Source organism: Lagenorhynchus albirostris, chromosome 2, assembly GCF_949774975.1.
Source record: "Lagenorhynchus albirostris chromosome 2, mLagAlb1.1, whole genome shotgun sequence".
In the NCBI taxonomy this organism is placed as follows: domain Eukaryota; kingdom Metazoa; phylum Chordata; class Mammalia; order Artiodactyla; family Delphinidae; genus Lagenorhynchus; species Lagenorhynchus albirostris.
Genome location: NC_083096.1, coordinates 167,574,124 through 167,598,384, shown reverse-complemented (window position 1 = coordinate 167,598,384; position 24,261 = coordinate 167,574,124). Strand labels below are relative to the sequence as shown.

At 49.5% G+C, this 24,261-nt stretch overlaps 1 protein-coding gene across 3 annotated transcripts; it reads right to left on the bottom strand.

The window, feature by feature from the left end:
* Positions 1 to 122: 122 nt before the first annotated feature.
* On the bottom strand, positions 123 to 19,311 carry IL22RA1 (interleukin 22 receptor subunit alpha 1). Of its 3 annotated transcripts, XM_060142765.1 has the most exons (8): positions 19,204 to 19,311; positions 15,051 to 15,183; positions 13,982 to 14,160; positions 12,105 to 12,280; positions 7,025 to 7,163; positions 3,038 to 3,159; positions 2,825 to 2,944; positions 123 to 2,096 (listed from the first exon to the last, which is right to left on the bottom strand). In XM_060142765.1, exons 1-8 carry the CDS (start codon positions 19,244 to 19,246, stop codon positions 1,143 to 1,145), a joined length of 1,866 nt encoding a protein of 621 aa, XP_059998748.1. In that variant the 5' UTR covers positions 19,247 to 19,311; the 3' UTR covers positions 123 to 1,142. The 3 variants fall into 3 exon arrangements, with proteins under 3 accessions (XP_059998748.1, XP_059998747.1, XP_059998749.1); XM_060142764.1 differs by having other exon boundaries at positions 2,825 to 3,159; XM_060142766.1 differs by lacking the exon at positions 2,825 to 2,944.
* Positions 19,312 to 24,261: the final 4,950 nt, after the last annotated feature.

The following is a 24,261-nucleotide window of genomic DNA, read 5'->3' as shown; positions in this document are numbered from 1 at the left end:
ATCAGGATAATTTAAGCCCATGAGAAAACGCCTGATTCAAAATCAAGCTGAATTGGGGGAGTGGGTCACTCCTGTACTGTCCTATTTTTTAAAAATCACAAGAAATACTACAGTGTATTGGGCACTGCCCATGAGCCAGGCGCTATGAAACACTTTGCCGGCATTATTTAATTTCATCCTCGCCACAACCCTGTGAGGTCAGTGTTATTATCCCCATGACACAGATGAGGAAACTGAGATTTTGAGTGATTCATTTGCTTGAAGTCACATGGCTTTTAAGTACTAAGTCCGGAATTTGAACCCAGGTGGGCTGAATCCAAGGCTGAGTTTCCAAAGTTGTGAAGTAGGTACAGTTTGTAGTTGTGTCTCCTTCAGTTGCCCCATGGCCCCATGTTCCTTTCAAACCCCGCTGCCAGGATAGGGTCTGAAACTCCTGCCGACAGAGGAGGCTTCTGTGTTCTCCCTCCCTGGTGCACCTGCATTTCACTTGGGATAAAGCCTCTAGCAGAGGAATGAAACGGAAATGGTGCAATTCCAGGCAGCAGCCCTGGTTGGGGATGAGCCGCAGGCCGCACCCCTCCCTGGAATCTTGCCATCAGGCTGCCTCTGGACTTGGCAGAAGTGCAGGTTGTTCTGGTTCTGCCCAGTCTGCTATGAGGTGTCCTTTTTCAGGCTCCTTTTCTCACCTTTGGGGAACCACAGAGGAGGCAGAGGCCTCACGCTGCTGAACTAGATTATGCAAGTGGCCGGGAATGAAGAGAGGTAGGCTCATGGAGAACTTTGCGGCCAGCGTATTAGGATCCTGGGCCCTGGATCTCCGGGAGGTTCCCCATGTTAACTCCTGCACTCTGACTGCCCGTCCTGCCCTGCAGAACTTGGCGTGCACGTGCTCATTTGCACTCGCTCGTTTGTATATGAGGCACTTCTGTAACTTCTCTGGCTGGAGCCCTTCTCATGCCTTTTTCTCCAAAGGGAGCTCAGCCACGGCAGGGGTCCGGCATCCTCCTTCTGCTGGTTCCTCAAGGGCATTCACCCGGGGCTGGGCTGCAGAGTGCGCAGCGCCGCTGGGTGCAGGAGTGACGCCCAAGGATGTGAGGTGAGGGTGGGGACAGGAAGAAGCCCCAGGCCCACCCTGTTCCCGCTCAGGTCTCCCACTGCACTGTCAGGGCCAGGCCTCTGAACAGAGAGTCCAGCTCCATGGGCGACTCCAGGTCTGGGGCCCGAGGGCCTGGGCTCTGGGCCTCAGTCTCGGTTGTTGGACCCTCATCACTGGGACACACGAGGGACTCCAGCAAGCCCCAGGGACTCGGACCCTTGTCTGTGGGGGAACATGGGCGGGAAGGAGTCTGCAAAGGGAGGGACACGGGGTGACCCTCGATCTGGACAGAGGAGAGGAGGGGCAGCTGGCCCTTTACATAGCTTCGTGTCCTTGGCTCTCCTCTGCGTACGACATCAGAGTCAGGTTCTCTGTCCGTGTGAACCCCCGGATGCTGGTGGAAGGATTTTACTTCTTGGGGGTCCTCCATAGTTAAGGAGGTCACCTGCTGCAGAGAAAGGCCACCTGGGCTGCAGCTTCCAGCTGGTGCCTCTTTCTGGAGCTGACCTTTGGTTCCGAGGTGTTTGGGACCAGAGAGTGTCATAGGTGGGGGGTCTCTGCCAGAGCCTTCCCCGCATATCCCATAGGAAGGAGGCCAGCTGTCCGGAGTGGCCTGAGGGGTGTAGGAAGGAGGCTGGGCCTCCGAGATGGCCTGGGGAGTGTAGGAGGGGGGTTTAGTTTGGGGGGTTACCTGAGGTGCATAGGACAGGGGCCCGCCCTCAGGGGCAGCCTGGGGGGCATAGGGCAGTGGGGGGAGTGTCTGGAGAGGTGGCCCGCCAGAGGGCCGGAGGATGGAGAGGTCCGGCTGCCCAAGGTAGGCGACCTCAGACAGGCTGTGTCGCGGTGGGGCTCCTGGAGGCTCGATGGGCCCGGAGACCTTGACTTGGGAATACTGGACAGGCTGCGCCAGGCCGCTCGGGCCACTGAGGTCAAAGACGGGGCTTAAGATGTGCTCCTGGATGAACTGCAGAGGCTGGAAGGTCAGTACGTGCTGGACATCCTGTGCAGGGAGAACAGTGTGCCCGTTAGGGTGTGTTCAAGCTCCCCGAGGGTGCCGTGCGTGCCGCGGTTCTCCGCAGGGCTGGGGGTGCAGGGGAAGGGGTAGAGCACCGGGGGGCTTTTCCACGATGTGTGAGCCCTGTATCCCTTCCCAGGGATTCCTCTAAGTGCTGGAGCCTCTGTGAAGGGACAGGGCTCCCGGCCTGTTAGCCGAGGGCCGCTTCCAGAGGCTGGTTGTCTAGGGAGAGCGGGTAGGCTGTGGTTTCTCTAGGAGGCGGGCACTCTGGAAGCAACTGGCTCGGGTTTGGGGTGCCCTTGGGGAATGCTCTCCAGGTGCTGGCTCAGCTGCTCCTGAGCTCTGGGTCCCTAAGGGCCTCACGCGGGGAGAAAGGTGGGGAAGAATGGGGGACAGGGGAGGCCCGGAGAACCGTACAGGAAATGGCTCATCTGGTCTTTGACTTGGAGGGGCGGATGGGCGTGAGCCGTCTCTGCGAGCCCCAGACTGTGCAGGCTCTGCAGCGGGCACGGCTGCTTTAACGAAGATGCAGCTCTGGTGGCCAGACTTGGGCTGCCGATGTGACGTGTATGGTTTGCAGGGGTTTAGTTTAAAAAAATTAGTTGCCAAGATTTGAAACATGGGAGATTTCACATTACAATCTGAAATTCTGACTTCGCTGGAGAAAATGTGAAGATGTGGCAACAGTGGGCCTGCGATCCAGGTGGCAGTACCTGGGCTGCCGGTTCAGACGGGGCGTGCGCCCCCTTGAAGCCACGTGGGTTTTCTATTCCATGCCTTGTCTTCCTTCTCCCTAGCTCTCTTCCGCACACCGGGGGAGTTGCCAGCCACATCTTTAGGTTGGAGGGAGAAATGAGGGAGAGCCGGGGTCCCGGGGCCCGTGCCCTCCCCTCGGTCTCTCCATCCTCCCCGGGGCCCCTGCTCACCAGGGAGCTGGGAGGCGGAGGCGGCTTGGTGATGTATCTGTAGCTCAGGTAGCAGAGCCCTGCGACCAGGAAGCCCATGGAGAACAGGAAGGCGCCGGAAAAGGAGTAGGTCCACGTCTGATCTAGGTGAGTAAGAGGTCAGAACAGGAAGGGTGAGGCTACCATTGTGGGTACTGCCACAGGCTTGGGCCAGGCTTGGGAAGGCCTCTCCTACCCCCAGTACTTACAGGGCCCAGGGCGAGGGCACAAATGGAGGGCCACACACCATACGTCTAAATATTCGGAATTTCATCATGTTTTTACATTGTTAAATAAAATACGTTCTGTGCTCCCACCCTGACAGATATACTTTTCATAACAACCCGGAAGGCTTGACTTTTGATTCTTGGACGCCTCAGGGTGCTGTGCGGAAAGGTGGAGGTGCAGGGGGAAGCTCCCGCAGGCCCAGCCTGGCTCCCGCCCACAACGCCAGGGGCCTCACGCCCAAGGATATGGGCTCATGGCCAAGCTCATCCACGCCGCCTACAAATACCCACCCGCTGGCCACCCTTTGGGACGAGGGCCTAAACATCAACAGAGTGTCTGCCCTCTGGAAAAAAGACCCAAGGAGGAGATCTGCCGAGACTGGACACAGGCTCTGGCCATCTGTATAGGGAATTTCGGAGCTCACAGGTTCCATGGGGATATGCCCATGTGGACCTAAGGACTCTTCATCTTGCGGGGAGGGCCACGGCCAGAGGGGGGCTGGAGCGGGGCCCTGTAAAGTGCGGGGCTCAGAAAAGGGTCCCTCTTGCCTGGGTCTAAGGACAGTGCTGCCTTCCTGGTGGGGGCAGGGGAAAGAGGCAAAGGGAGGGGAGATGTGACAATGGGAGGGGTCTGTCCTCCCCACCTGTCTACCAAGATCTGAGCTGGGAAGACCTCACTCAGGAGGGAGCCTGGGGAGGCACCACCTTTTTGAAAACGGAAGGAGAGGATGGCTAAGGGCTCTATGCTGAGCCTCTTCCCTATGGCCCTGCATCTTTGGGATGGGTGTGTGCAGCCAGGTCTTGGCATGACACACTTCCTGTCACCAATTCAGGTGGGACTGGTGAGTGGCTTGGTAAGGAAGAGGTAGCTGGAGTTTTTGTTAAAACTGGAGATTTGTATTACCTGGGGGTCTTGACTCTCCAAGTCACCCTCCTTCTGTTCCTGGCCCCTGTGTGGCTTCAGCATGGGGAGTTGATCGTCAGTTGCCAGTGACCTTGGCAATGACTGTGAACCCTGGGAATTGCTGGAGCCTTTACTTCTAGCCCACTCCTCGCTCCTCCCCCAGCCCCTGTGGCTTGGGCCTCTCTCGTCAGCTTCCCACTTCAGCTTCCCACTTCCCCTGTCACATGTACTTCCACCAGGGAGAAGACAGGACCCAAATGTCTCTACATGACATGTCTAATGTAACTGGAAAACTGTTGCTCCCTGTACCAGGACAGGACAGGGACTTGGAACATTTCTGCCATTTCACTCACAGGGAAGTAGGAAGAAATAATGGAAGCAACACTGGAATGTGGGGCGTTAGAGGTCTGGCTCAGCCACTGATGAGACCCTCATCTTCTGCACGACCCTCTCTGGCCTCCATTTATTAATAACAGTAGCCAGAGATGATTGAACTCTTTCTACATGCCATGCACTGTGTGGGGTGCTCTACCAATGTTATCCCACCAAACAGATGGCCGTGGATGCTCGCTCCTTACAGATAATGAAGCTGAGTCTCAGAGAGGTTAAATGACTTGAACAAGGTCACACAGCTACTCAGTGGAGAAGCCAGGATTGACACGTATAATTCCAAAGCTCATGCTCACAGCCACTACACAATGATGACTCCGTTTCCTCTCTGTAAAATTAAGATATGGGGTGGGCCAACCCATAGAGCCCTTTCCAGCATCAAGATGCTGGGATGGGGCTTCCCTGGTGGTGCAGTGGTTGGGAGTCCGCCTGCCGATGCAGGGGACATGGGTTCGTGCTCCAGTCCGGGAAGATCCCACATGCCATGGAGCGGCTGGGTCCGTGAGCCATGGCCACTGAGCCTGCACGTCCGGAGCCTGTGCTCCACGACGGGAGAGGCCGCAGCAGTGAGAGGCCCGCGTACCGCAGAAAAAAAAAAAAAAAAAAAAAAAAGATGCTGGGATGATGGTTCAACACATTCTGAGAGGTAGATAAAGGAGGGATTCTGGGCTCTGGGGATAAGACAGACCCCTGGATACACGGTCAAGGGCAGGACGTTTCATTATGATACGGAAGTAAGAGGAATAAATGTGCAGTAGAGGGGATAGGCTCTAAACAAAATTGCAAAGTGGTGATTAGAGCCCAGGCTTCAGGATCAGATGAACTTAACTAGGTTCACTGACCAGCTGTGTGGTCACCGGCAAGTTGCTTAACCTGTCTGAGCCAGAGCTCCTCCTCTGTAAAAGGGGGATAATGCTATACAACTTGCAGGATTGTTATAAGGGTTCAATGGGATAATATATGGAAAGAATTTAACACAGTGTTTGGCAATAGAGTAGGTACTTAATAAATGGTAGGAATTGTTATTAATATACTTGATTATAAAGGATAAGGTGCTTTCTATATGTCACCAAGAAATAGCCACCATGAAGTATGATTCATTTAAAAGCAGCTACAGTCTTAGAAAAAAATGATATATCATGAGCTAGATCACGTAAGGACAAACCAACAGAAGGATATGGGTGGAGTGGCCCACATGTTGTCAATAAGCAGGAGGGCAGGGGCGGGTCAGGAATGAATGACAGTTATCTAGAAGGTCCAGGGGAGAGTCACAAATCATATACACGCTCCCAACTCAGTGACTGTGAAGTTGGTTTCCTTTTTCTAGTTCTCTTATTGCCAAGTTCTATTCTGGTCTTCATGTGGCCCTTTCCCTGGGAAGGGCATGCCCCGTGCAAGAGGTCAGTGCTGGCTGTTCTTCCGCCAGGCATATCTTCCCATGAAAACAAATGCACTGGGACTCAGGTGGAGAACTCAGTCTCTTGTGGGCTTTTGGGGAAACCGATGAGCTGAGTTTCTGATCAAAGCTGAGAACCAGAACCTACCCTATGATGTTTCTACCAAGCTGCAGTTATACCCTCGGGCCCAGCCTCTAGCAGCTGCCTCGCTTCTATTCATCAGAACAGAAATCACCTACTGACATCATTAATCTAAACAAGATGACTAAGGTGGAGACTGTTTTCCAAATCCATCCAGTCCAATGCGATCGCTTTTTTCATCCTCTAAACTTGGAGCATTACATTTCTATCTCTATGAAAATAAGCACTAATGAAAACATCATGATGCTTACGACAAGAGTCGAGTTTCAATGTGCTAGGGTCGAGTGGGATGGGACACCATCCCGCTGAGTCAATGACTCAAAACTCTCTCTATGGTAGTGCAGTGGTGAGAACATGTTCTCTGGAATTAGGCCTAGTTCCATTCCTCACCACCTGTGCAATCTTGGGCAAGTTACTTAACCACTCTGAACCTCAGTTTCCTCAATGGAACAAAGATGCTTCACAGAAGCACGAGAACTGTGTTTCGTAGTGTCTGGTCCCTGGTTGGCACTGCAGAAATGCTATTATAATCATTGTTATTTTTATTTGACTTTAGAAGGTACTGAGAGATCTTTGTTATCTTCTCTGCTCTCCCATCTGCAGATTATTTCCTGGGATCTCTCACTTGAGTTAACATCAAGGTGAATTTGCTTTGCCAGGATACACACGCAGCTTGCCAGAGAGAGGAAATTCAGACATAGGCTGGAGGGTGTAGATTAAACATTTGCTACGACAACCCAACAGCTAACTCGTTTACGAATAAACAAAGATTGACTTTAATAATACACTAGTAATCCTTCTGCGGTTTTCTAGAGCACTGTCAAGCCTCACCTTGGTTACAGGGGGGAAAGCACAGAGTCAAGGTTTGAATTCAGGAGTCCCAGTTCCCTCTGGCTTCAGCTGAACTTACCTGGCAGCGTCTTCGCTCGGTACATGTAGGGGATGCTCTTCTTGGACCAGGTTGGAACTAAACTCACGATGGTCCCAAGGAACTCCGTGTCAGGGGTCAGGCCAAAGAACTCAAATTCTCTCTGCTTGCCTCCAAGGTGCTGAATTTGACAGAGAACACAGAACAACATCTCTTACACACCAACCTCTGTGTGGAGCCTGCCTACGCCTCTGCCTGGGTTACTGCACTTAGTAAAATGGCACCACCAGCTGCCCAAACCATAATCGGGTAGGTCAGCCTGCAGTGCTCCGTTTCCATTCCCCTACCTTCCGCTTCCTCCCTAAATCCAATCAGATGCGAGCTTCGCGCACTTTCCCTTGAACGGTGTCTGGTACACAGCATGCGCTCTCTAAATACTAGCTGCTGTTATCATCACCACCATCATCAACGCCCCACCATTCTTCCTTCTTCCAGTTCTCCTCTTCCCCCCTTTTTAAAAATAAAATATCAAAAACGCTTTGAATATCCATCCCTCTCTTGTCTCCTCATTGCTTCTGCCTTAACCGGGCCTCAATATCTTTGGCCTGGACTCTTGCAGTGGCCTCCTTACTGGTCACCAGTCTCTGGTTTTGTCCCTGTCTACTTCCAAATTTGTCCTGGCGCCACAGTGATCTTTCTAAACAATTAACATAATTACAAAGCTCCTCTGTTGAAAATCCTTTGATGGCCCGGGTCATATTACAGGTCCTTGCTCCCTTTGTACACTCTTCCCTCCCTAGAGCCCGCTTGGTCCTTTAGGTTCTGGTGATGTTGAATGCCCGTCGCTCCTGCAAACACTCTGCTTCTGAAGTAAGCCCTTGCTCCTTTGCATCTGCCCATCCTTCCGCTAGAGCTTCTTCTCAGTTCTTGCCCTCTTGTATGTCTCGAACCTCTCTGACCTTGAACTCTTCCTTCGGCTGCCTCATTCCATCATTCTGGTTCTCCTCCTACCTCTCCGGTTGTTCTTTTACTGGTTTCAGCCCCTCGGTGTTGTTCTGCAAGTTTCACTCTTCACCCGTTCTTTCTTCTCTTTCCACATATTTTCTCACTTAGTGATCTTTTCTGGACCCGTGGCTCTGGTGATCACCAATGTGCGGATAACCCCCAAACTGACCTCAGTAAGAGCTATGGAGTTCCTGGCACACACCGCCAGCGTCCTGCTGGACAGCAGTCCGTGGGCACCTCTAACTTGACATGTCCAAACATCCTGATCTCCTCTCTCTGGGTCCTGCCCCATCTCCAACCCCAAACCCGCACCTGTGTTTGATTCCCTAATTCTGTTCATAATGTCTCTCTTGTTCTAATGTCCAAGGCTCAAACCTTAAAACCATTCTTGACAAATCCCCGTCAAATCCTTTGTATCTGATTACCCTGAAATAATCCATAAACTTTTCTTTAAAGGGCCAGGAGCTATGTTCTTGGGAGCTTAAAAGCTAAGAATTTTCTTTTTGGTCCTTTGCGTTTCAGCTATGCCTCCTCTTTTCCGGGCACGTGGCGGCCAAGGTTTAGGGTTATTTGTTGTTTTTTCTTTTGAAGGGGGTGAAAGTGGGTGAAGAAGTGCATGAATGGATTTAACAGCTTATTGTTTTGTGGAACTCATATGGTTGAAATTAACCCCAGTAGAGTTGTCAAGGCCCCAAGAGTCCTCCTTCCCCGGGTGTTCACTGCCGCCCCCCTGGTTCAGGCCCTTCTCGTTTCCAGCCTAGTACCATTGCAATAGCCCCCCTGACTTCCCACCCTGATCACTCTTTCATTTTTACATTTGATCTCTCCTCTTCCTGCTCCCAGTAATTTATCGCTTCTATTGGACCAACCTTCCATAAAATAACAGCTATAAACTCTGGCCAAAATAAAAACTACCTACAGGCATCGGAAAGTAAGTAAAAGCAGGCAGATACCAGAGAAAGGAGGAAGGGAATGGCACTGAATGAGTTTCTCTCTCTTTTTTAATGTCCTGTAGCCTGGAGGCAGGCCCCCATTTATACCATGTGGAGTGGGTGAAACCTAGATTAAAAACCCTGTAATCTTACTGGTTTGAGTAACCAGAAGACAGAGTTCAGGGCAATCACAAAAGTTGGAAAGTGAGGGAGAAATCACAGGTAGGAGAGGTTCATAGAGAGAGAGCCTGAATTCTGTGTATAAACGTTGCCCAAATCCCTGGCTGGTGCCTGAAGTATGCATGAGCAGGGTAGACTCCAAGCAGCCCAGCTAAAGTTTCAACTGGACTTTACTGAACTGAGATTTTGGAGTTTGAAGTTCAGCCAAATTCACTGCCTACTAAGACAAAGAAACAAACAAAAATCAATACTCTTTGGAGGAATATGACAGAATCCAGAGTCCTTTCAACATATCATTCACAATGTCCAGGATGCGTTCCAAAATTTTTAGACATGTAGAGAAAGAGAAAATGTAATCCATATTCAGGAGAAAAGACAGTTAATGGTGACCTATCCCAAGATGACCAAAATGTTTGAATTATCAGACAGTGTTAAAGTGGCTAGTATAACTATGCTCAGGAAGTGAAGGAAAACGTGCTCATAATGACAGAATGACTAGGAATTTTCAGTAGCATAAACTATAAATACTAGAGACTATAAAAACTAGAAACTATAAAAATTAGAGAATTTAGAACTGAAAAATACAATATCTAAAGTAAAAATTCCCACTGAATGGTTTTAACAACAGATTGGAGATGACAGAAGAGTCAGAGAACCTGAAAATAGAATAGAGAGAATTAAATAGTGGTGACGGTTGGACAACTTCTTCAATATACTAAAAGCCACTGAATCCTACACTTTACAGGGGTGAAGTTTGTGGTATGTGAATTACATCTCAAATTTGAAAAAAGGAAAGACTGTCAGAATGCTGTCTACAAGAGATACACTTTAAATATAAAGGCACAGGTAGGTTGAAAATAGATGGATGTAAAAATATATACAATGAAAATGATAAATATGAGAAGGCTAGAGTAACTATATTAACAGCAGATAAGGTAGAGTTCAATAGAAAAAAGTATTAGTAGTGATAAAAAGGGACATTTCCTAATGATAAAAGGGTCGATTCACCAGGAGGCGATAACAATCATAAATGTGTATGTGTCTGATAATAAACCTTCAGAAATGCGCAGAATTAAAAGGGAAAACAGACAAATCCACAATCAGAGCTGGAGATTGTAATACTCTCGGCAATTAAGAGAATAACAGACCTCCCCCAAATCAGGAAAGACATAGAAGCTATGAATACTACTATTAGCCGCCTTTATCTCATTGATATTTATAGAGCACTCCACCAAACACCCGCAAAATACATATTCTTTTCAAGTGCACGTGGAACATTCACCAAGATAGCCCATATGCTGGGCCATAAAACAAGTCTCCATAAAGGACTGAAATCATACGGAATATGTTCTCTGATCACAGACTGAATTAAGTGATAAATCAATAACAATAAAATATTCAAATATTCAAATAATTCAAATATTTGCCAAAAATTAGTTGTGATAAAGACTCTCCCTGCTCTGTAATCTCTCATCGCTCCCCGACTACTGAAATAAATACAGATTCCCCCATCCGCCCTCCCGACCTCTATGGCATGGTCCCAGCCTGTCTTCTTAGGGTTAGCATTGTTCCTCTCCATCAGTGTTTCTCAAACTTCAGAGTGAGTAAGAAGCACTGGGTTGCTCACTAAAATTCAGATCCCAGGGGTGCAACGCTAGAATTTGATGAAGCGGATTATAAGGGGGCCCAAGAACCTGCATTTTATGGGTTTTTTGTTTGTTTGTTTTTTGGCCGTGAGGCATGTGGGATCTTAGCTCCCCAACCAGGAATCGAACTCGCACCCCCTGCATTGGAAGGCGAAGTCTTAACCACTGGACCGCCAGGGAAGTCCCCAAGAACCTGCATTTTAAACAAAGGCTGCAGGAGATTCTGATGCCATTGGTTTGGGACCATGTTTTGAGAAACTATTCTACATGTCCCTACGCTTCAGCCCAAATGGGCAGTTTTGTGCTTTCCAACAATATCCTAAGTGTTCCTGCTTCTCTCTCTGATCACTGTGGGACAGTGTAGGCCAGTGGAGCAGGGAGGGGAGGAATGTGGGCTTGGAACAAAGCTGGATTTGAATCTTGACTGTGCTATTATTTGCTGAACAATCTTGAGGAAGTGACTTAACCTCTCTGAACCTCTGTTTTCTCATTCAGAAAATGGAGATAAGAGCAACTACCTCATAGGTTTTGTGATGAAGATTAAATGATACAATAAGCATATATTACCTGGTACACCTCAGAAATTGATATCAGCACCAGAAAGTTTTCTGTTCTAGAGGTCTTTCCAGATCTCTCTGAGCTGACATCTCCTCTCTCCCCTCCCAGCCTCCATTCTGTCCCACACAACACTCTTATTTCCCTCTACCTATAGCTGTATGAATTTGAATTCTTGTTTTAACTCTCTCCCCACCCATTAGATTATAAGCTCCTTGAGTGCAGGAATAGTCATTCAATGTAATTATGAATTAGTGGCACACACTGCCGGGGAAACACTACATATTTTATTTTTTGAATACAAAAAGAAATGTATAACATTTGACAATTTATGCCTTTGCCTTCCACCTTTCAGTATTACTGATCTTAGGACACTGTCTGTATCCAGTTCCCACGGAAAGTGGAGAACCAGCAGAAAGAACTGCAGCAGTAGAAATTGATTCCAGCATTTTCCAAAGTGGACACCTGAGGATGTTAATAGAAGTTGTTCCCCTCGATGTTAGAAGGCATTAGGCAAGAAAAAAATACATGTAATGCAAAATAAAAGGAGTTTCTCTGATCAAAAACATGCGAGAGAAGTTGTATTAAGCGAATTGAAACTGGAGTCTTGACTTTGCAGTACTTGTCAGAGGCTTTAGCATGCTATTGTGTGTGTGCATCTACAAGAGGTAGGCTGTAGACATGTTTTGGGAAACGCTGATTTATAGAACACATCTCCTTTCTACTTGAAGCAATACAGAGAGGGAAATGGGTTTCTGAGGCAGGGAAGGACCAAGGTGGCACATATATTTACCCTTCATTTACCATTTGGTAGGTGTGGTTGATGTGCAGATCTAAGTGATAGAACAGGTCCTGGAAGATCTCCTCCAGGGTTAACCGGTGGCCATTCCCCGTGTGGATGGGCGTGTAGGTGGGATGGACAATCAACTGGATGGATCTCACCTTGGGGATACAAGTCACATCAGGTGGTTTGATGATAGCTGGAAAAAGGGAGAGAGAAAAAAGAAATGAAAAGTTAGAATCAGCCAGGAGTGTCTGAGAGGCTGCCTTGGACCTTGGGAAATGACTGCTTTCCACCCCCTCCCACCCCAACCCCAGCCATGCTTCTGAAAGCATCAGCTAAATGAACAGGTGAGAAGAGAAGCAACTGGTGTTTGGGTGTAAGCCTGGCAAAGGGGTGACCAAGGGTGAGTGGGAAGAGCCCAGGGAGAGGGGCCCTGGACCCCTAGGCTGATCATACCCTTGTCCCAGCCTCCACACATCCCTACCTGAGTCTTCCAGGAGCACCTGCCCCCTAGTCTACTGGCAATGACAGCTTTGGGGACTGATGGTTCAACTACATATCCAAACAATGTTTGCAGTGCCCAATATTACTGATTCAGCCTCAAAGGCCAGGCCTAAACTTCAACCTCTCTCAAGATGGAATTTCCAAATAACCAAACGACCTTGACTGGTTTATAGACCCCTTTGGGAATTTGAATGCTATGGTTTGAATGCTATGGTTCTTTTCCCCCCAAAGTGTACATATACAAAAATCTTGCACTCAGTTTCAGGGTTTCATGAACCTCACTCCCCCGAAGCTAATTTATAGAAAGTCCCCAAGGGTCCATTGACCTCCAGGATTAAAAAGATCTGAGCTAGAAGAATGTTCGTTTCAGTGTTGTTTATAAAACTGAGTTAAGGGTCCTCCAAAAAGGAATTAGGGAAGTCAATTAGAGTACCTCCATAGAATGGATCATGTTTGCAGCCGTGAAATATCGTGTTGTGGAGAAATATTTAATGACACGGGCAAATGTTCACGATACCATCATATAAAAAACAACTAACCAACCAACCAGATCACAAAAGAGTAGATACAGTTGCTAGTAGCTGCGGTTATGTTTAAGTGTTCAGATTAGTTGGGCCTACTTTTATTTTTCTTTGTGTATTTCTATATTTTCCAAATTTTCTACAATAAGTATGCATTAACTGAACAAGCCAAGAAACAATATAAAATAACTTGTTTAACTTTATTTTTTATTTTCTTAAGAAACCCTGTGGCTTTTAAATCAGTTAGTGAACATCACCTACTTAACGTGTGAGGAGTTTGGCAACTCATCCATCCATCCACTCAATCCTCCATCAACTACGTACTGAGCGTCTCCTACGTGCCAGGTGCTATGCTAAGGGCTGGGAACACAGGGGGTTCCGTTGCCACACACGCCCTCATGGAGCTCCCTTTCAGTAAGGCAGGCAGATGATGTAAATGCCAGCAAACCAGTAACTGCAGACTGTGATCTGAGCTCTGAAGCCAGCGAACAGTTCATGGTGACGGAGAATAGCAGACGATGACCTAGTGAAACGGGGTTGTTGAGGCTGGCGGTGGGGATGCTCACGTAGGAGATGATGTTGAAGCCGAGACCAAGACCAAGGATCGGAAAAGAGTCAAGGCAGGAGTAGGAGGACCGAGTTAGGGGGGCCTTGGTTGCACTCAAGTGGCAAGATTAAGGTGGTCTGAACTAGGGAGGTGGGGATGGAGATGGAACAAGATGAAAGACCACACTGGGGGTGCTGTCCAGTTGAGGGCGCCTTCCCTAAAAAGCCACATCCCTAACTGGCCCTGGGAGGCAGAGCCCTTCTGGGCCCTAAGAGGCCATCCTTTTCCCGTCCCGCACCCGTTGCAATGAGGGGCTGGCACTCACTGTGCTGCAGTGAGCTGAACCGGTCGGTCATCTTAGTGGCGGACTGGCCTCCCGCGTCGATGGCGGTGACCCGGGCGTAGTAGAAATCCGTAAGGTTGCCTGTCTCCATGGTAAGGTTGCAGGATTTCCGGGTGATCCGCTGGCAGCCCTCCTTTGCCTGCCACTCTGTCTCTCCATAACTGTGGGCAAGGGAAGGGCCAGAGCACACCTTTCGTGAACAGGCTTGGAACCAAGCCTGTCGTTTATTAATAATGATAACGATATTGAATATTTACTTAGCACGTGTACCCAGGCCCTTTACGCGGGTGATCCTCACTACGGTGCTGTGAGGTTCATGCATTATTCTCCCTCCTTTTCAAGTAGGGGAGCTGGGGGTTAAGGAAGTAAAATTTGCCCAGGTGTTTGAGGCATGCATGCAGGGAACCAGGATGTGAACCCAGCCAGCCTGAGTTCACCTTCTGCGCACTGTTAGCCCCATCGACAGATGAGGGACCTGGGCCTCGGAGGGGGCAAGTGCCTTGCCACAGGATGAAGTGGCAGGACCAGGAATGGAACCCAGGTTTGCAGACTCCTGAGCCCATGTACCCTCCTCTCCTGCCTGGGAGAGGAGACGAGCGGGAACGGGGCGGGGTGGGGGCCCGGGAGGGGGTGGGCACGACTTTTCGTTGACCCAGTCTAACCCAGTGTAAAGCAATGATTGGGAGCATGTTGTTTGCCAGGCACACGTGCTGATGAATGTCTCATGGAACCCACCTAACAACCCTATGAGGAAGGTACTATTGCTAACTTTACTTCATGGATGAGGAAATGGAGGCTTGGTGAGGTTACCCAACCGCCCGGAGTTATAGGGAGAGAGCTGGCGTCTGTCCTCAGAGCCCGTACTTGTAACCATTATCCTAACCTCCCCCTGCAGAAGAAACATAAAGGAGCAAAGCTATGTCTGGGGGAGGGTCGCCGTGTGACACCAGTCCGGGCGGGGGGCGTGGGGACATAGGAAGAAGGAAGGGTTTTCTTGGAGGGGTTGGTTCCAGAGCAGAGTCAAAAGGGCTTGTGTTGGAGGGACGCCTACGTCTTATACTGCACACTGTAGACGGTGTCTGGGGCACTCTCCGGCCTGCTGTCCCACGTCAGGATGTTTTCGAAGTTGCTGGACTGGAATTTCACGTGCTGAAGAAGATCTGAGGTGTCCTCAGCGAAGTGAGCTGCAGGAAGTGAGAGAAGGGTGAGCAGAGGGGCACAAAGATTCTGCCCCAGCCCTGTAGTAAGCTGCCCCCTGAGGGGCGAGCCAGCACTCACGCAGCGGAGAATGTGCTAACTGACCAGCCCCGCTCCCCTTCACTTCTTTTTTCCTTGGTACTGAGCTATGATTCTCATTCCATGAAATGCACCACTTTAGAGCATACAATTCTGTGGTTTCCTAATATATTCACAAAATTGTGCAACTGTTGCGGCTAATCTAGTCCCAGGATGTGTTCATCGCCCACAAAGAAACCTTGTATCCGTGAGCAGTACTCCCACCCCTCCCCTCCTCCCAGCCTCAGCAGTCAATAATCTGCTTCCTCGGTGGATTTGCCTGTGTGGACATTTCCTGTAAAGAGGCCTCCAGTATGTGGCCTTTTGTGTCTGGCTTCTTTCACTGAACATCGTGTTTTCAAGGCTCATGCATATTACAGCATGAATTGGGTACTTATTTCCTTCTATGGCTGAATCATGTTCCACTGCGTGGATAGACCACATTCTGTTTATCTTCTCATCAGTTGATGGACATTTGGGTTGTTTCCACTTTTTGGCTATTTTGAATAATGCTGCTGTGAACATTTGTGCACAAGTTTTTAAGTGGACACATGTTTTCAGTCCTCTTGGGTATACAGCTAGGAGTGGGATTTCTGGGTCGTACGGTGATCCTATGCTGAACTTTTTTTTTTTTTTTTTTTTTTATTTATTTTATTTTTGCTGTGTTGGGTCTTCGTTTCTGCGCGAGGGCTCCCCCTAGCCGTGGCAAGCGGGGGCCACTCTTCATCGCAGTGCGCGGGCCTCTCACCATCGCGGGCTCCCTTGTTGCGGAGCACAGGCTCCAGACGCGCAGGCTCAGTAGTCGTGGCTCACGGGCCCAGCCGCTCCGCGGCATGTGGGATCCTCCCGGACCGGGGCTCGAACCCGCCTCCCCTGCATCGGCAGGCGGACTCTCAACCACTGCGCCACCAGGGAAGCCCATCCAATGGAATATTTTAGAGGTATTCAACTAAATGTTGACTGTCGAAGAAGTAACTTGCCTAGAGTCAGTAATTTCAGACAACGGTGGAGAAGATGTCTGTGAATTCCTGCCTCTCTGCTGCTTGAACCAATCCCTGCCCACCCTCCACATTCCTTCTGAGGAGGGCAAAGGCACCTTCCCCTGCCACACGGATTTCGTAGGAGGTGGATTCTGACTGAGGCTACATATGGGCAGCATGACCTTGGGGAAGCTGTTTAAGCAGCTAGAACTTCAATTTCTTCAGCTCTAAAATGGGAATAATTGGACTTACCTAAAGATAAACAATAATGACCACAGCAGCAGCTGACATGTCTGAAATGCACGTAAAGTGCCGGGCACTGGGCTAAGTCTCCTTATCAAATCTTCCTGACAACCTGATGAGGCAGGTACTATCATTATGCCCATTTAATGGATGAGAAAAACTGAGGCTCAGAGATGCAGCCTGCAATGCCCATCACAGTGTTAGGCTGCTTGTGGGGTGGATACAGTGGGGCAAGGAAGGGGCAGCAAAGGCCAGAGCCCCAAGAAGAGGAGCCGGGAGGGGGCATTGCCCCCAAAGCAATCTTCACTGTAAATGAGAGCCCTTGATTTACAAATCTCTTCTCTCAGCCCTCCTAGCTCGGTCTGTGGAAAGGAAGAGAGCGCACGAAAATGGCGGCCAGAGTCGGCAGCTGGCTCTGCGCGTGCTCAGAGGTTGACTGGGGTGGGAAATAAACAGGTGCAGATCCGGTTGAGTCAAGGCCTTGAGGTCTGAGGGTACACGTGTCTTTGGTATGATGTGTGTGTACCTCCCTTCCTCCACTCCCCCGTGACCGTGTGCAGCAGCAGGTCCAGAGTGTGAGGGAGTGGAGGGTTATTCACCCCTCCACCCCAAGTCTACATACAGTATTTCTGTAAGGGAGGCATTTGTGGGGAAGGGGAAGTATATTAGGACAGTCCAACCCTGCTGTGCATCCACATGTTAAACCTAGGGCCACATTCCTCTTTCACTCTGGGTTGACCAGGCCCAGCAGCTGCAGAACTCTTTGTGTTCCAGGCTTCCTGGAGCCCCCAGAACGGGGCCTAGGGCACCAGGGGGTTCCTTCTGCCTCCAGCCAATGTGATGGATGTGTGCCGAGACTCAAGTTGTGGCTGGTACCTTGTTTGGACCCGAGTCCGGGCAGAATTGGGGTCTGTTCTGGAGGGAGGGGCGTGGGTTCAGGGCTGGGTCTTAAGTTGAGGGAGGGAGTGCACTTGAAGTCCGAGCTCAATGGCGGCTTTGGGCGAGGTGGTGAGGTCAAGGGCAGGCAAGAGAGAGGGTGGGATTTGAGAGAAGGCCAGGGTGTGTCTGGGGGTGGGCTTGGCTAGGGTCTGCAGTGGGAGGATTGCTGGTTAGGGTCAGTGTCCTGGGGGCGCATGTGGGTTTGCAGGAGGTGAGTGGCTGAGGTTGGGACATGCTCGGGTGGTGAAGGGCCCAGGTTGGGTGGAAGTGGGCGCCACGTTTCAGGAGGGAACTCAAGTTGGCTTCCTGAAGTCGTGTGGGTGGACCTTGGCTGGCCCCTCTCTTTGAGGAGGCGTTGAGGGCTAACAAGATCTTCTGTCTCCTCTCGCCCACTCATTCCTTTTCCTCCTCAAATCCGTCACCGGTTCCTCAGCCCACGTCGGTTCTGCACTTCCTGGGTGAAAGTCTACATTGTGAAATCGTGGGGAGATATGTATTGTCTAGAAACTGACAGCCTGGGAGATGTGATCAAAGGAAGTTTTCTCATTTGCTTGAAAAAAACAAGTCTATGTCAACTAGGTGGGAAGCTAAGGACAAACAAACAAACAAAATCAGTTCAAACATGTTCTGGAATCAGCCTAAGAATGCCGGGGGTGAAGGCACCTGGGGCTCTAGAGTGACCTTACTGACTCCTAACAACCTCCTAAGGGCTGCTTCCCCTGTGTCCCCCATCGTAAAGGGCCAAGAGCCTCTAAGTCTTCCAACCGGAATGGGTGAGGGTCTGGAAGGACATGTCTGAGGTCTCTTGGGAGATGTATCAAGTCTCCCTAGGTCACAATGAGTCCAGTGTGCTGTGAATGTTCCGTTTGATGCCAGGGGGAGGACGGACTGGAGAGCCCGGGTGGCAGCTGGAAGTGCTGTGGACCTGGTCAGCACCTGCAGGGCACAGCTGTGGCCCTTTATGGCCTCCATCCTGCACTTAAGGTAGAAGGGGCCTTGCAGAGGCCAGCCCTCTCCGTTCTTCAGTCAGGACTATGCGTTCACTTCCTCAGAAATTTCCCTGAATTTTTTAAACATCTCAGGGAGCAGAGAGACAACTAGGATCTCATGCATTGGTCTGGAAGTTCTCCATAATGATACATCAAAACAATCCACTTTATTGGATTTGAAAACTGTGCCCTTTCGTCCTGTTTTCATAAGAGCTCTGGTCTTTTAAGACCTATTAACGCAGCAGACCTGGGCCCTCTGGGAGAAAATGCTCTTTCAGGTCTGGCACGAGGGGCTGGAAGAGGCCCCCTCAGGGGCGTGGAAGGAGGCAATGGCTGGACTCAAGCTTTGTCCTTCCTGACGCCCCCTCACCTCCCCATGTGAGGCCAGTGCCAGCCAGAAGCAGAGGAACAGAGGTACAGTTTCTACCAGAAAGATCTGAGGGATCCAGGGATGTCTAACTCCCTTAAGCTAATTCTCCATCCACTGGAGTGGGGGGGGGGTGATCCACACCCCCAGTTCAGACACGTGTCTGTATCCCCAGAGTCTTGAGGGTCAGCTGAGTCTCTGAAGAACTCAGGGTCTGAGGGACCCTCTCACCCTTCCCAGTAACCTGAGCTGGCATCTACTTCTCCAGGGAAACTCGGCACCCAGGTCAGCCCAGCAGAGAAGAAATTGAAACTGGTCGTTCTGGGGCTGGATGCAGTCCTGGGGGAGACGACTCTGATCATTGGCTCCTGGATGGGGGTCAGGTCTGACCACAGGGTGACTGGCACTCACCGACTAGGGATCCCGCCGCCAGGATGACCAGCAGCATCCTCATCGGACCCGGCACACAGCCCTCTTTTGGTCTCCACTCTGGACTGAGCACAGAGGGAGGGCTGGGAAGCTTTGGCGCCCTGGCAGCTGGCTCCACCCAGGCATGAGTGTGGGGAAAGGAGGGGGAGGTGGGACCTGAGCCAAGCAGAGCTGGGTACAAAGGTACCTGGCCCATTGCTTCGGAATTCCAGGTTCTGGGCGGGATCCAAGGGAGTTGCCTTCTTAGTTGCAGAAAACAGCAACAGTGACAGGCTGGCTTGTTTATCTGGTCTGGTGGCTGATTCATCCCAAGATTCTTCAGTCCTTATTAGAGAACTGAGAGGCAGAAAACGTAAAAATAATCCACGACATACAGCCTTATCAGAGAGCAGCTTGGCACTGGGTATCAGAAGCCTGCAACTTACAAATACCTTTTGCCTCACTGATTCCATCCTCAGGAATTCACCCTGAGGAAAACAACTGGAGCAGATGAAGGAGCAGAAAATATGTTCCGGAATGTTCCTGGTGGCAGAGGAAGAGCTAGACTCCTTGGCTTCGTTCTGGCAGGAGGAGATATAGGGTGTCTGCTGCCCCTGCTTATGCCACGTATTAAAGCAGGTCCGCCATGCTGGATGCTTGAGGGTCAAGGGGGATGGCACTCCTCCTAGAGAGGCTGCTGGGGGTGAGAAGTCCAGGCACTCCTACACTGAACCTTTGGGGTCTGGGAACTGCAAAACGTTAGGAAAAAATGGAACAGAGATTTCAGTGACTCTTACTGCTGTGCTAGAGATGGGGGCAACATTCAGGAATGGGCCTTCAGTTTGTGACAATGAAGGCTCAAACTGCTCGCCCAAGCTGTTCTACCATGTGGAGGTGTATCTACAGGGATAACGTGAGATCCACTGGGATGGGTGTTTAGGAAATGATTTTCCTCTTCTTGCTGGGCCTCAAGAGAAGACTGAAGGGGCCTGGACTCTGGTTAGGGTAGACATGATCAGAGATCTCGGCCTCTGGGGAGAGTCTGGCCGGCCCCAGCCACACAACAGCAGGCTGAGTCCTATAGCAGGACAGCCAGACCCTCAGGGAGGCTCTAGAGGACTTGGCTTTAGGATGTAGTAGGCCGTGATATCCAGGGATCTGTATTTAAGTTTTTCTTTTCCGTGTTGTAATTGTTTTCTGTCATCTCTGAGTCTTTGGCAAAGTTAGACAGCACGGCCACATTTGAGCTGTGCTTTGGGGGGATTAAGGTACGATATTGTGCCAGTCCTTTCCTATTAATTGCAGGAAACTACATTTCCCAGGCTCCTTTGTCAATGGTTTCCTGTTAGGTCCAGCCAATGGGAGGCACTGGAGGACTGCCGGGGAGCTGGAGGAGGGAAGTCAGGGTATTTCTCCCCTTCTTCCTCAGCTCTGACTGGCATCCCTGCAATGGCTGTGTCTCCTCGGGAGCTGCAGCTGCCACCACTTCTCCGTCAGGTGGCCTGGGCTCTGATAACAACATCTCCTCCTATTTTCCCCTTTAGCTCAAAGGACAGAGCAGCTTCCTGCTGTGGTGACTTTCTGGGCTGCTTCCCATCCAGGATTGGATTCTCAGCTCTTCCGTCACCTGGGTAACCAGTTCCCCTTTGTGAAAGTCTCTTGGTTTGAAAGACTCAGTGGGTTTCTGTGTTCCTGAATGGACTATGATGGATGGGGGGCCTTTGATGACTTTTGGGACAAAGGGGTGTGGGGAGATCATGGCCAGAGAAAGAGGTTACAAAATGCCAAGAAGGGCCCGTCGGGAGAGGTGCAGTCGCTGGAGCAAGCTGGGCTGGCTGGCCGAGAGGACAAGCTGCAAGCCAGCTTGTCTGGGTCTGTGGAACATGAGGTCTTCCTTGGGGACTCTCAGAAGCACCTGGAGGAAGGAACCTATGAAAGAATTAGGCCCCCCATAGTCATGAGGAACTATGATTGTGGGACTATTAATGACAAGGAAGACACCTGGATTATTTTTATTTATTTATTTATTTAGGCTGCATTCGGTCTTCGTTGCTGCGTGTGGGGTTTCTCTAGTTGTGGCGAGTGGGGGTTACTCTTTGTTGCAGTGAGCGGGCTTCTCATTGTGGTGGCTTCTCTTGTTTTGGAGCACGGGCTCTAGGCGCGCGGGCTTCAGTAGTTGTGGCACGCAGGCTCGGTAGTTGTAGCACACGGGCTTAGTTGCTCCGCAGCATGTGAGATCTTCCTGGACCAGGGCTTGAACCTGTGTCCCCTGCATTGGCAGACGGATTCTTAACCACTGCGCCACCAGGGAAGCCCCTGACACCTGGATTATTAAAGAACTTGGGAACATCCAGACATCATTTTTAATAGTAAAAAGAATAAAAGTAGAAGAGAACAGCATCTGTGTCTGACAGTAGGGGTTTGGCTAAACGCATAATGGTAAGTCCATCCAATGCAAGGCGAACACAGCCTTCAAAATAACCCTGGAGAAAACTGTTTCGTGGCCTGGTAAAGAGTCACCATAGTTTGTTAAATGAAAAGAAGCATGGGGAATTCCCTGGCGGTCCAGCAGTGGTTAGGACCCCGCGCTTTCACCGCTAAGGGAACTGGTCGGGGAACTAAGAAGCATGGAACAAACTACGTACAGTACAGGCTCGTTAAAACACATACACACGTAGAGAAAAAAGTCTGAAGGATATATGTGAAAATATTCATGGAATTATCTCTGGGTGGTAGTAGAATTAAAGGTATTTTTATTTTCCTTCCTTTGCTCATCTGCATTTTCTAAAGTTCTTACAGGAAATGTATTATTTTATACTAAGGAATAGTAAGGTGACTACACAAGACAAGTAGACTGAAGGAGTGCCTTTATCTGGGCTGGACCCGTCTCTGGGGACGCCATTTCTTCTCCCTCAGCCAGAGTCCCTCTTCTTCAAAGCCAGCTGGGATGATTTCTCCTCCTGCAAGATGCTCGTGACAACTCCAGCCCACCACAGATTCACTCAAAAAAATCCTTCTAGAAGATGTGGTATATATATACAATGGAATATTACTCAGCTATAAAAATGAATGAAATAATGCCATTTGCAGCAACCTGGATGGATCTAGACATCATCATACTAAGTGAAGTAAGTCAGACAGACAAAGACAAATATATGCTATCACTTATATGTGGAATCTAAAAAAATAATGTTATTTACAAAACAGACTCACAGACTTAGAAAACAAACTTATGGTTACAAAAGGGGAAAGGTTGGGGTAGGGATAAATTAGGAGGTTGGGACTGGCATATACACCCTACTATATATAAAATAGATGATCAACAGGGACCTACTGTATAGCACAGGGAATGCTATTCAATACTCCGTAGTGACCTGTATGGGAGGGGAATCTGAAAAAGAATAGATATATGTGTGTGTATAGCTAAATCACTTTGCTGTACACCTGAAAATAACACAGCATTGTAAATTAACTATATCCCGATATAAAAGAAATATTTAAAAAATCCTTCTAGAGCTCTGGTCTGCTGTGCACTTGGCATCGTCCAATATTTTTCTTCAGTTATGCTCACATTTATGACTGGAAAGAAGAGACTTGGGTGGGGGCGACGTGAGGCGCCAGCACCATCTGCAAGTATCGGAGGGGCTGCTGCATGGAGAAGGGTCGAGCCCATTTTTGTGTAGCTACCCCTAAACAGGAAAACCAGGGTGGGTAGTAAGAGGACATATTAAGGAGGCAAATTTCTTTTCTTTTTTTCAAAGATTTTTTGACGTGGACCATTTTTAAAGTCTTTATTGAATTTGTTACAATACTGGTTCTGTTTTATGATTTGGTTTTTTGGCTGCGAGGCATGTGGGAACCTAACTCCCCGACCAAGGATCAGACCTGCACCCCCTCATTGGAAGGTGAAGTCTTAACCACTTGACCGCCAGGGAAGTCCCGCAAATTTCTTTTGATTTAAGGAAATAGCTCTCCCTACGAAGGTGTGGCTGCCTTTAGGATGGGCTGCTCTTGGTTGTGGGGGGTATTCAGTGAGAAACTCTGACCAGTGGTAGATGTTCCCTAGATAACCTCACTTATGGTCATAAATGTCTCCTTAGAAGTTTGAGTTGGTGGTAGTTTCTGAGGCCAAATTCCAAGGATGGGGGGGAAGTAAGGGCATTGCATCCTGCAGTTTAGGCTTTGAGGCTGGATTAGAGCTATTTAGAGGAGGCATATCCCATGAAAGGGCCTGGAACTCAAAGATGGGATTTGGAGTGGGGGATTCTGAGCCCCTGTTGGAATCTGGCTTCCACGACATCCATTTAGTGTCCAGAGAAGCCAAGGCTTGGAGTGGGGTGGGATGTGTCTAGCAGCACCCAAGAATGGATGGGACTCACCCTGGAGGGATCGGCTCCTGGAGAGGGGCCTCCCACCCCTTGCTGATGGTTTTTCCCACCAGGAGAGTGTACTCTGAGGCATTCTTGCCTTGGGATCCCCACCTTTTTCTCCTAACCCACTTAAAGAGGCAGTAAGGGGAAAGACAGACTGTTGATAATTTATAAATTGCAGTCACACGCCTGCATCCTATATCATCGTAAGCCAAGGGGTGGGGTACCCTGGGCTGGAATAGGTCCTGGCGCCAACCAGTATCTCTTGAGTAATTGATTCATGGAACTGACTCACTCATTTAGATAAAGTATAACTTCTGGTGTTTTTTTTAACCCCCTCAAACTCCCATCGCTTTAGCCTAATTTTGTGCACACAGGAATGAGTCTCCCACTTCTGCCCCCTCCCTCACCATTTCACTCACTGAACAGCACTGATACCCCCTTGGAGCAGACGCTGGGTTGAGGGAGGACAGTCATCCACATGTGACAGGATCTGGGATCTGGGATAGAATCTAATGCAAGATCTCTGGCTGCTTTATATGTAAGTCAGCCACAGCCAGCCCCTTACTGACTCCAATTCATATGCCAGTTCACTCATTCATTCCTTCGTTCACTTATTTAATATCAAGTTTCCACCCTGTGCCAGATGCTGGTACCGGGAAGAAAACAGTCTCTTCCCTAAAGGAGTTCT